The 12,405-nt window shown below is 43.3% G+C and overlaps 1 protein-coding gene across 1 annotated transcript in view; it reads left to right on the top strand.

Moving 5' to 3' along the window:
* Positions 1-8,160: 8,160 nt before the first annotated feature.
* Positions 8,161-12,405, top strand: part of LOC139832376 (uncharacterized) — a 45,935-nt gene continuing 41,690 nt past the window's right edge. The window contains exons 1-3 of the mRNA XM_071822117.1: positions 8,161-8,664; positions 8,816-9,040; positions 9,130-9,337. Coding sequence (XP_071678218.1) covers positions 8,161-8,664; positions 8,816-9,040; positions 9,130-9,337 — 937 coding nt within the window. The remainder of the gene's footprint in view (positions 8,665-8,815; positions 9,041-9,129; positions 9,338-12,405) is intronic.

Genomic DNA, 12,405 nt, shown 5'->3' with positions numbered 1-12,405 from the left:
TGGTGATAGGAGAACCCAAAGTTGGATCCAATGCACCATGGAGAAGATAAATTGTAAAAAATTGAAATTTTTCTTGTTGTTAAAGATTATATCATTGCGGCATCTCCATATTGACCAACATAAGGCTGATACACCAATGCGAATTAAAGCCTTGGATTGTTTGTCAACTCCATTTAACCAATTTCCAAACATATTTGTAATATTGGTTGGCGGAGGGAGATTATGAGTAAAATTAACAGTTCGCCAAATTAATTTAGCAAAGGGCATGTTAAGAATAAGTGTTCTACCGTCTCTTGCTCTCCACAAAAAACACATTTAGTACACCCAATCCATTGTCTCTTTGCTAAATTATCTTTTGTCAAAAGCACCTTATTACTCAGGAACCACATAAAAATTTTGATTTTCAGGGGGATTTTCATTTTCCAAAGATATTTCCGCAAGTATGGTGTATGATCATTCATAAGATCCTCATACATAGATTTGACTGTAAACAACCCACTAGCTGTTAGTTTCCACATAAAACAGTCTGGTTCATCATTTAAATTTACCATCATTAATCTTTGGCATAAGTGTAACCATGATGTCCACTTATTACCAGATAGCACCCGTCTGAAGCTAATGTTCAGCGGTGTTTGTGCCAACACATGAGCCACTAACACATTTTTATGGTTCACAATATTATATAAGGATGGGTATTGAGTAGCTAAAGAGGATTCTCCTAACCAAATATCTTCCCAAAATCTTGTCGTTGCACCGTTTCCAATTTTAAAATATCCTTTTTGAAAAAATCATCTTTTACCCGCATGAGTCCCTTCCAAAAGGGAGAATCAGTCGGTTTTGCCTGCACCTCAGCAAGGGTTTTTTGACTTAGGTATTTATTATGTAGCAACTCTTGCCACACCCCTTCCTCATTTAGTATTTTAAAGAGCCACTTACTCAATAAACATCTATTTTTGAGCTCAAGAACCTCAATACCTAAACCTCCTTGATCTTTTGGTCGGAAAATTATGTTCCATTTTGAGAGTCTATATTTTCTCTTAGCTTCATCTGATTGCCAGAAGAATCTAGACCTATAAAAATCCAGACGCTTCCTGACCCCAACGGGTATTTCCAGGAACGATAACATGAACATTGGAAGACTTGTTAAAACAGAATTGATAAGTACTAATCTATCGCCATACGATAGCAATTTTCCTTTCCAGCATCCCAATTTACCTTCAAACCGGGTCTCCACTGGATACCAATCTGAATTTTTAAGCTTCCTAAAATGAATAGGAATTCCTAAATATCTAAAGGGTAGTTCCCCTATATCACATCCAAAAATTTGTTTGTACTGTTGCTCTTCCTCCTTAGCCTTTCCGAAACAGAATAATTCACTCTTATGAAAATTAATCTTGAGGCCCGATAATTCTTCAAACAAACATAAGATTAGTTTCATGTTTACCGCCTTTTGCAAGTCATGTTCTAAAAACAAAATTGTATCATCAGCATATTGTAGGATAGAGAGTCCCCCCTCAACAAGATGAGGAATAAGACCACCCACTTGACCATCCTCCTTTGCTCTTTCGATTAGAATAGCAAGCATGTCTGCTATAATATTAAACAACATTGGAGATAATATGGGTCACCTTGTCTGACCCCTTTTTTTGTTTGAAAATAACGACCAATGTCGTCATTCACTTTAACACCAACACTTCCTCCTTGCATAAAAGATTCAATTAACTTACACCATCCACTAGCAAAACCTTTCATTCGCATGGACTGTTGCAAGAAAGACCACTTGACCTTGTCATATGCCTTCTCAAAATCAATTTTCAAAAGAACACCATCCATTTTCTTATTATGTAATTCATGGATTGTTTCATGCAAAATCACCACCCCCTCTAGGATGTTACGACCCGGCATAAATGCCGACTGGGTAGGTTTTATCACTTTTGGGGCAATCCCCGTAATGCGATTGGTCGCTACCTTTGTGAAAATTTTGAAACAAACATTTAGAAGACAAATAGGCCTATATTGCTGAATCTGGAATGCGTCTTGTATTTTTGGAAGTAAAGTGATAACACCAAAATTCAGTTTGTACAAGGGCAAATCCCCTGAAACGAGCTGATCAAATAGTGCCATAATATCACTTTTAATTACTCCCCAGAACATTTGATAAAACTCGGCCGGAAAACCATCCGGCCCAGGAGCTTTATTGTGTTCCATCTGTGAAATTGCATCACATACCTCCTTCTCAGTGAAAGGGGATGTTAGGATCACATTTTCCTCAGCAGATAATTGTGGAATATCATGTACTAAATCCTCCCTCAAGGATACATTAGTAGATTCCGGAGGTCCAAATAATCTTTTGTAGAACTCAGTAATGTACAATTTTAGGTTTTCCTGACCAACAATGGTTCCTTCTTGTTGTTCCAATTGAAAAATTTTCTTTTTCCTATGCTTTCCATTAGCAATTAGGTGAAAATATCTAGTATTGTTCCCCCCTTCTTGAATATGTTTTACTTTAGCTCTCTGGGCCCATTTTGTTTCCTCGTCTCTTCGTAATTTTCTAATACTGTCATTAGCCTTATTAAGAGCCTCTCGTTCAACAACATTAAGAGGTTGATTTTCAGCTTTTAAATCTAGACTATCAATTATAGAGAGCAACCTCTCTTTTTCCTTTTTATATTTTCCGCTCAAGTTTTTTGCCCACCCTTTCAAGAATCGCCTAATATGACGCAATTTATTTAGCCATCTATCCATTGGAGAGATTCCAGTCATTACCGAGTTCCATTCTTTCTCGATCATCTCATAGAAACCTTCTTGTCGTAACCAATACAACTCAAAGGAAAACTGAGCCTTATTTCCCAAATGTGCCTTCACACCCGAGTCAATAAGGATGGGAGTATGATCAGATTCAGCTCTAGATAGGGCTCTAACCGTAACCAAGGGAAACTTCTGTTCCCAAGAAGTACTCGCAAGAACTCTATCTAGTTTCTCATATGTAGGCGTATCTCGACGATTAGCCCAAGTGAATTGTCTCCCCGAGAGATCAATCTCTCTCAAATTGAGATGCTCAATGATAGCATTAAAAACAAAGGGCCAGCGGGCATTGAAATTATCATTATTTTTTTCCTCTTTTTTCCTAATAATATTAAAATCCCCCCTACCAACATAGGGAGTGGTTCATGTTCACATGTTCGAACCAATTCAGCCAGAAAATCCGACTTGTGCATCTCTTGGGCAGCCCCATAGACAGGCACAAAAATCCATTCGAAACCATCATTCTTACATTTAATATGCAATTTGACACAATAGTCACCATTGCTCACTTTCAGCACCTGCAATGTATCTGAATTTACACCCACTAGTATACCTCCAGATCGACCATGGGGTGGTAAACAGAACCAATTAAAATTAAATCCAGCGGCTAACTGGTTTAAAAAGGGTATAGAGAAATTGGATCTCCCTGTCTCCAATAAGGCAATGAAATCCAATTTGTGTTCTCGAATAGCCTCTTTAACAAATAAGTGTTTAGCCGTGTCTTTAAAACCCTCACTATTCCAATTTAAACCTTTTAAATTTTGCATTATGAGCATTGTTTTTTGATAATTTTCCTTGTACTCTTGCGGACATTGGAGAGATCATAAACCTTCCTTCTCCTCTGTTTCTTTTCTTTTTTAATCGGTTCTGTCTGTTTGAAGTGATCTACCAAGTCTGCATGAATATCTTCATCATCTAGAAGATCCTCACACAAATTGGATGCTCTTGAAACAATGAGGGAGGCGGAACCTTCATTTGAAATTTCATCAGCATTTTTTTGCATTATTAGTAAAGTTCGTTCACCCTCTCGGTTTTTTATCCCATTTATACTACTCGCAACTTCATCAAACGATTTTCCTAAAGAGATTCCCATGCGGTTCGCTCTTTCCTTATTTTCTGTATCAGGGATGGATAAAATAGAGAATTTAGGTATATGATTACCTGAGTTGACAGAGTTACGCAATTGAGTCTTTTTCATTGCACGCTCCATCTGTGTCAAATCCGCATCCGATTGGGCACCAATTCGCTTGCTGATCCGCACCTCGTTCGCAGCAGGACACGGTATTCCTCCAAAGGCTACCACGTCCTCGACAGAGGGCTTTGGAGAAACTGACAGAGGCAAGTTATTTGTTACGTCAACAGTAACAGTAGTATTTTTTGGCACCATATCAGATAAACCAAAAAAATGGGACGTACCACACTGTACGTTTTTGTGAACATCATCCTCATTCTCCGTACTCTTGGCTACAAACTTCACATTTGTTTTTGCCACATCTGAAGTATGCACAGTAGTAGTATTAGACTGCCCAGTCTTTATTTGTTCATCAAGCGATATATGTCCATCCTCTGTTTGCTGCACCACATTTTGAAGCAAAAGGAAGGGGCTCGTTATTTCATTCGATGATTGCATCACACTATGTATATTACAATTATTTTTTACCTTATCCCGAGTCACATGCAATGACGACGCAGAGTCAGACAACCTATGCAGTGACTCTTCATCGATCCTCATGCATTTGACACTCTCCGCGGCTGCCCTCGGCGATGAAGGAGCTGTGGTAGCCCTTAGCATCGGCGATAACTTCGCAGCCAAAAATTCAGTTTGGGCCGTGTCCTTCACTGTGTACCCCGTTTCAGTCAATAGGGACAGTAGGTGCTCCTCTTGAGCAACATCAGACTTCTCCGAAATCTTCTTCGCCTCACCACCAAAATATTTGGGTAGTACCAAAATAGTATCCAAATCTGCAGCGGAAAACATCATAGATTTGTCATCAAGAATATGTTTTTGTACATGCAGTATAGGTATTTCATTAGTATTTTTATGTAGATCATCAGAGGTGGATAATTTAGTACCTGAGAGTTTTACTTGAGACACAAAAGCCCCAAATTTAAACTCCATTTCAGACCGGTGCAGAGCAACTTGTTTCCCCTTATGACCTTCATTTTCATTAATTTCCATATTAATAGAATCCTCCTTATCTGTGTGCCCATTTGCTCCATCCATATCCATCTCATTACCCTTCCCATCAGTGTCGTCCTCTCTGTCCTTGTTTGCCTCATCAGAACCATCATCATCTTTTCGACCCCCATTAGATTCAATCATATCCGCATCATGTTCTCCCAGCCCCCTCTTTACCTCAAAATGCAATTTAAAGAAACCTCTCTTTATAAATAGATCAGAGTCTAGAGGAATAAGGGACGGATTAATACAACCGATCTTGATTCTCAACACCTTGTTCTTCCGAGTAAAAGCCATGTCCACTTCTACTGTCTTGCCAAACATAGATCCCACACCCCATAGTGTCAGAAAATCAGTCCTAATATCAGATGGGATTCCAGAAACCCTCATCCAAACCTCGGGCAACATATAAAGTGGCTCTTCCAAAGCTGACCAGTAATCAAAAGTCATCTCGGAAGGTCTACCAGGACATATATAAATACCGAAATTTTTCAATCTCTGGACTTCATTTCTGTTTGGGAGTTTAACTCTGTATATGTTGTTCTGAAAATGATACACTTCCCAATTGAAATTATCATATGGCACAATTCGCTTCAGATTTTCAATGATCTCCAGTATTGTCATCGTTTCACCCTCGACTGTAACCTTTGCAAGTCTTGGATTGTCCACCTTTGGTTTGTATGTGCCTGAGCATGAAAGCTCAAAAAACATCAGTTCTTCACAAGCATAGCCATGCAAAGTTACAGATGGTTTCGGAGCCTTCAACAAGTGACATTCCGCAGACTCGTGATTAATGGATTCACAATATAAACAGTAAGGTATGGTGCAATCATCAATACAGTGTCCAGGCTTTTTGCATCTAAAACATCCGTTTTTGTCAACCTTCTTCTTTTTCGCTGGACCAGCCCCCTCCACCTCTTTCTGTTTTGGTACATCATCCTCTAAAACCTTCTCTTGAGCTTGTGCTTGATGCTCCACAGATTGCACCACATTCTCTGTATTCAAGACAACACCTTGAGGCATTCCTCCAGATGGTGTACTTCCATGATTTGCGGCTGATGCATCACCCCGGGCCACCGAGTCATGATGAGCAACAAACTCTGGTGGCTTTTGAGCAGCGGTGACTGCTGCCACAACAGCTGCAACCGTCTTCTGCAAAAAAACATCATCTATCCCACTGTTTACTCGGACATTATCCCCTGTGTTTCCACTAGCTCTAATATAATTTGCACTTCCATTGTTCCCATTAAAAGTATTTCTTCCATCCGCAAAACGACCATTGTATCCACCAGATCTCAGATTATTGTTTCCACTATACTGCCTCCCACTATGGTTCCCAGCATATCCAGTATTATCTCTGAAACTATGTGCATTAGAACCACGACGAAAATTGGGCACATTACCTCCACGATTATCTTGGAAATCAGCACCTCCCATATCATCCCGATTTCCAACCGTGCCACTCGATTCACCCTGGAAGAAATTTGGCCTGTTGTTGATACTGGTGAAGCGACCTCCGCCCGGACCAGAGCCACCACCGCCTCCGCCCGGACCAGAGCCACCACCGCTGCGTCCAGGTTGAAAACGCCCACGGCCAGCACCACGACCAGCATATGCAGGGTTGAAGTTTCTACCCTGGTATCCTCTTCCTTGGTTGAAACCACCACGCCCGCCATCGCCATTCATGTCGGGTCGCCGCCAGACTTGGACGAAACGCTCCCCAGATCGAATCCTCGACCAAGCAAAACCTAACAGATGCCGAAAGGCTTGCCCAGCGACAAGATTTGGCAGAGGTTTAGGGGTGCGTTCGGTCTCGATGGAAATTCTGGAATCCAGGGACGTTGTGCGTGCAGACCCAATGGCCTGCAGCCCACGACGGCCCAAACTGCCTTGGTTTTTTGAAACTCGCGTGATTCCCGGATCCAGCGATTTGCATGATATGCCGTTCGTCCTGTTGATCATCGACGACCAACGCCGTCGACGACCAACTGTCCATGGACCACTACAATCATCCGAGAAGATTGTAGGTTCCAGAACAGGACGGATCCTTTGATCCTTAAACTTCACAGACTTGGGTTTCTCTTTTTGAAACTCACGTAGATCAACTGACGTACCTTCTGAAGATGACAGCGCTGGAGAAGAGATCGCTAGCGCCGCCTGTTGTTGTAGTCGTTGCCTCTGAATCCTCCGCTGAGCGCGACGAGCAAGTTCGAGCGGTTCCTCCGAGATATCCCTTGTACTCACCGGAGATGGCGAGCGGCAAAGATACCGGAAGGATTTGTCACTGCAGATTCTGGGTGACAGCTCCTCTCAATCGTCTTCCTCGTCCGACTCCAGAACCCAGAAGCGACCCAGTGAAGATCGCTCTGAAAACCTTTTGCTGAGTACGGCCGGCGAAATCGGCTCCGGCGCCCCTTTGTTGACGATGGCCGGCGAGATCGGCTCCAGCGTTGGAGGGAGATCACCAGTCGCCTCCCCCGTCGCCTCCCCCATCGTCTCTCTAACGCTTCTTGCATATATGCATGTATGTATGCATTCAGCCTTCAACCTTCATCGACTCATGCAGATGCAAATATATGTGGAGAGCAGTGGAAGGAACATACCTTTTAGAATCGACTTCATGCATTGTGTGGTGTGCTTGAACAATTTATTTGATGGAACTGAATTATATAAACTTAAGTCGAGTACTGCTTTCGAGTCCACGCCCGTGATCCGAAATTAATCAAGCGCAGCTTATGCAAATTGCGATCGCACGATGGATCACCGAATCGTTGGGCGTTCCACCTGTGTTTGCTTCGGCGGCATTGACCGGCTGAGCAGCGCAGGCCATGGGTTGGGCAGACGTTTGCCGGGTGCGCACCAGCTGGTCGTCTTTGATATCTTTGATTCAATCGCCGCCGCCTCACGACCCAACAAACCCGACGACAGCCGCCGTGATCCAATCATCGCCGCCGCCTCCACGACCTGACGAACCCTACGAACCCTACGACAGCCGCTGCGATTCGATTATCGCCGCCGTCTCTACAACTCGACGACCGCTGCCACCGTTGCTCTCTGCAACCGTCGCTGCCTACGATCAAGACCGCCGCCGCTGTCTACTTTACAGCCGCCGCCATCTACAACCACGACTGCCGCCGCTGCTGTGATTTCCCAGTCGCCTCTGCTCACACAACATCATGAGCTCTTCGTCGTCTTCATCGACGCTGGCCGCTGCTCTTGGCGTGCCCCCCACACAGACCCTCAACCGCACCAACCATCTTGCATGGAAGGCGCTGGTTCTTCCCGCGTTCCGCGGAGCTCGTGTCATGGGGCTCATCCTTGGCACTGATAAAGCACCGCCTGAGACCCTGGAAGAAGATGAGAACAAGAAGTTGATTGAAGTTCCAAATCCTGCCTATGATACATGGATTGCAAGGGATCAACAAGTCCTGCGTTTTCTTCTAAACTCGTTGTCCCCGAATATTTTGTCCCATGTCCTGAGTGCAGAGTCCTCCGCTGAAGCCTGGTCAATGATTGATGGCATGTTCAAGACTGCAGCCCGCTCCAAAACTCAGCATCTTCAGAGCCAACTCAATGACACCAAGAAGCTATCCCTGAGTGCCGATGATTACTTCACCAAGATGAAGGGATTTGCCTCTGAACTGGCAGCTGTTGGCAAGCCTCTTGACGACGACGAGCTGGTTGGATATCTTCTTCGCGGACTTGACAAGGATCACTACAATTCTCTCATCACGAACATCAATGGCAAGGCTGACACAACACTCGATGAATTCTTTGGCCAACTCAGCTCTTATGATATGCGCAACGGCTCCGGCCATGGAACTCATGAAGGTTTCACCTCCTGTGCCAACATTATTCGCCGAGGACAGGAGAATGATCGTGATCGTGACTATCGTCGACGTGCTCGGAGTCCTGACCGTCGCGATCGTGGACGCCATGAGTATAGAGGAGGTGGCGGTGGCAACTTCCGCCGTGACCGCCAGGATGACACTCGTGCAGGAGGTGACCGTGATGATCGCCCTCGTCGATGGACTGATGATCGTCGCCAGGACAGTGGCAAGGGACGTCGTCGTACTGACCGTGCCCCAACGCCGTTTGTGGACACAACGTGTCAAATCTGTAACATCTATGGACATCCTGCAAAGGACTGCTTGTGGCGCTATGGTGATGATGATGACTCTGATGATCGAGGTTCCAAAGGTGACAAGAGTGCAAATCATGCATCATATGGCATTGACACGAACTGGTACTCGGATACGGGTGCTACTGATCACATCACTAGTGAGCTAAGCAAACTTAGTACACATGAGAAGTACACAGGACATGACCGTGTGCGCACGGCAGAAGGTACAGGTATGCACATTAGTCATATTGGGCATTCAAAATTTACACATCCTCTTGGTTCCTTTCATCTTAAAAATGTTCTTCATGTTCCCAGTGCATCAAAAAATCTTCTCTCCGTTCATAAATTCACACTTGATAACCATGTTTTTATTGAGTTTCACCCTTTCTTTTTCTTGATCAAGGACATAAAGACACGAAGAACTCTGTTTAGGGGTCCCTGCTATGATGGTCTCTATCCTTTGCTGCCCATGTTCCATGAGACCTCCAAGCTCGCCTACACTGCAATAAAGCCGTCATCCTCTACATGGCATCGTCGTTTAGGTCATCCATCTTCTTTTATAGTTCAACAAGTTCTTAGGAAGAATAAAATAGCTTACATCCCAGAAAGCAGTCCATATATTTGTGATTCTTGTCAATTAGCCAAGAGTCATCAGCTACCATATCCCATATCCACTAGTGTTTCTACTGCTCCTTTAGAGCAAGTGTTCTCTGATGTATGGGGCCCCGTGATGTCTACGGGAGCTTCTATTCTTGTAGACAGTGTTGGGCCTCCAAGAGCAGAGGTTTGTAGAACAGCAGCAAGTTTCCCTTAAGTGGATCACCCAAGGTTTATCGATCTCAGGGAGGAAGAGGTCAAAGATATCCCTCTCATGCAACCCTGCAACCACAAAGCAAGAAGTCTCTTGTGTCCCCAACACACCTAATAAGTGCACTAGTTCGGCGAAGAGATAGTGAAATACAGGTGGTATGAATATATATGAGCAGTAGCAACAGCGCCAGAAAAGTGCTTTGCTGTCCAGGACTGGCGTGTGATTGATGGTGGTAATATTGCAGGCAGTACAGATACAGTAAAACAGTAAACAAGCAGCGATAGCAGTATTTAGGAACAAGGCCTAGGGATTATACTTTCACTAGTGGACACTCTCAACATTGATCACATAAATAAATAGATAGATGCTAGACTCTACACCCTCTTGTTGGATGATGAACACCATTGCGTAGGATTACACGAACCCTCAATGCCGGAGTTAACAAGCTCCACAATATTCAATGTTCATATTTAAATAACCTTAGAGTGCAAGATAGATCAACATAACCAAATAGATCACATCAATACCATCATAGTAATAGTTAACTTCACAATCTACAAGAGATCACGATCATAAACTACGCCAAGTACTACATGATGCACACACTGCCCACTTTACACCATGCAGGAGGAATAGAATACTTTAATAACATCACTAGAGTAGCACATAGATGAATTGTGATACAAAACTCATATGAATCTCAATCATGTAAAGCAGCTCATGAGATCATTGTATTGAAGTACATAGGAGAGAGATTAACCACATAGCTACCGGTACAGCCCCGAGCCTCGATGGAAAACTACTCCCTCCTCATGGGAGATAGAGCGGTGATGAAGATGGCGGTGGTGTCGATGGAGAAGCCTTCCGGGGGCACTTCCCCGTCCCGGCGGCGTGCCGGAACAGAGACTCATGTCCCCCAGATCTTGGCTTCGCGATGGTGGCGGCTCTGGATGGTTTCTCGTACCGTGGCTTTTCCGTATCGAGGTTTTAGGTCGAGGACCTTTATATAGGCGAAGAGGCGGAGTCGGAGGGGCGACGAGGCGGTGAGGGGGTATGGCGGCGCGGCCAGGGCTTGGGCCACGCCAGCCACCCTCCTGGGGCCCCTGTGGCCCACCTCTGGTCCTTCCCGGGTGTTCTGGAAGCTTCGTGTATTTCTAAGATGCTGGGCGTTGATTTCGTCCGATTCCGAGAATATTTCCTTACTAGGATTTCTGAAACCAAAAACAGCAGAAAACAGCAACTGGCCCTTCGGCATCTCGTCAATAGGTTAGTTCCGGAAAATGCATAAATATGACATAAAGTATGAATAAAACATGTAGATATCATCAATAATGTGGCATGGAACATAAGAAATTATCGATACGTCGAGGTAAACGATAACAAAGATAATTTCTGGAGTGACATGCCATCATAACCTTGATCATACTATTGTAAAGCATATGTAATGAATGCAGCGATCAAAACAATGGTAATGACATGAGTAAACAATTGAATCATAAAGCAAAGACTTTTCATGAATAGTACTTTCAAGACAAGCATCAATAAGTCTTGCATAAGAGTTAACTCATAAAGCAATAAATTCAAAGTAAAGGCATTGAAGCAACAGAAAGGAAGATTAAGTTTCAGCGGGTGCTTTCAACTTGTAACATGTATATCTCATGGATATTGTCAATGTAAAGTAATATAACAAGTGCAATATGCAAGTATGTAAGAATCAATGCACAGTTCACACAAGTGTTTGCTTCTTGAGATGGAGAGAAATAGGTGAACTGACTCAACATGAAAGTAAAAGAATGGTCCTTCAAAGAGGAAAGCATCGATTGCTATATTTGTGCTAGAGCTTTGGTTTTGAAAACAAGAAACAATTTTGTCAACGGTAGTAATAAAGCATATGCATCATGTAAATTATATCCTACAAGTTGCAAGCCTCATGCATAGTATACTAATAGTGCCCGCACCTTGTCCTAATTAGCTCGGATTACCTGGATTATCATCGCAATGCACATGTTTTAACCAAGTGTCACAAAGGGGTACCTCTATGCCGCCTGTACAAAGGTCTAAGGAGAAAGCTCGCATCGGATTTCTCGCTATTGATTAATCTCAACTTAGACATCCATACCGGGACAACATAGACAACAGATAATGGACTCCTCTTTTATGCATAAGCATGTAGTAACAATTAATTTTCTCATATGAGATTGAGGATATTTGTCCAAAACTGAAACTTCCACCATGGATCATGGCTTTAGTTAGCGGCCCAATGTTCTTCTCTAACAATATGCATGCTCTAACCATTAAATAAGTGGTAAATCTCCCTTACTTCAGACAAGACGGACATGCATAGCAACTCACATGATATTCAACAAAGAGTAGTTGATGGCGTCCCCAGGAACATGGTTATCGCACAACAAGCAACTTAATAAGAGATAAAGTGCATAAGTACATATTCAATACCTCAATAGTTTTTAGGCTATTTGTCCCATGAGC

This window comes from Lolium perenne, chromosome 6 (genome assembly GCF_019359855.2).
Source record: "Lolium perenne isolate Kyuss_39 chromosome 6, Kyuss_2.0, whole genome shotgun sequence".
NCBI lineage: Eukaryota > Viridiplantae > Streptophyta > Magnoliopsida > Poales > Poaceae > Lolium > Lolium perenne.
Note: the sequence above shows the minus strand (reverse complement) of the source record. Positions and strands in the feature narration are given on the sequence as shown.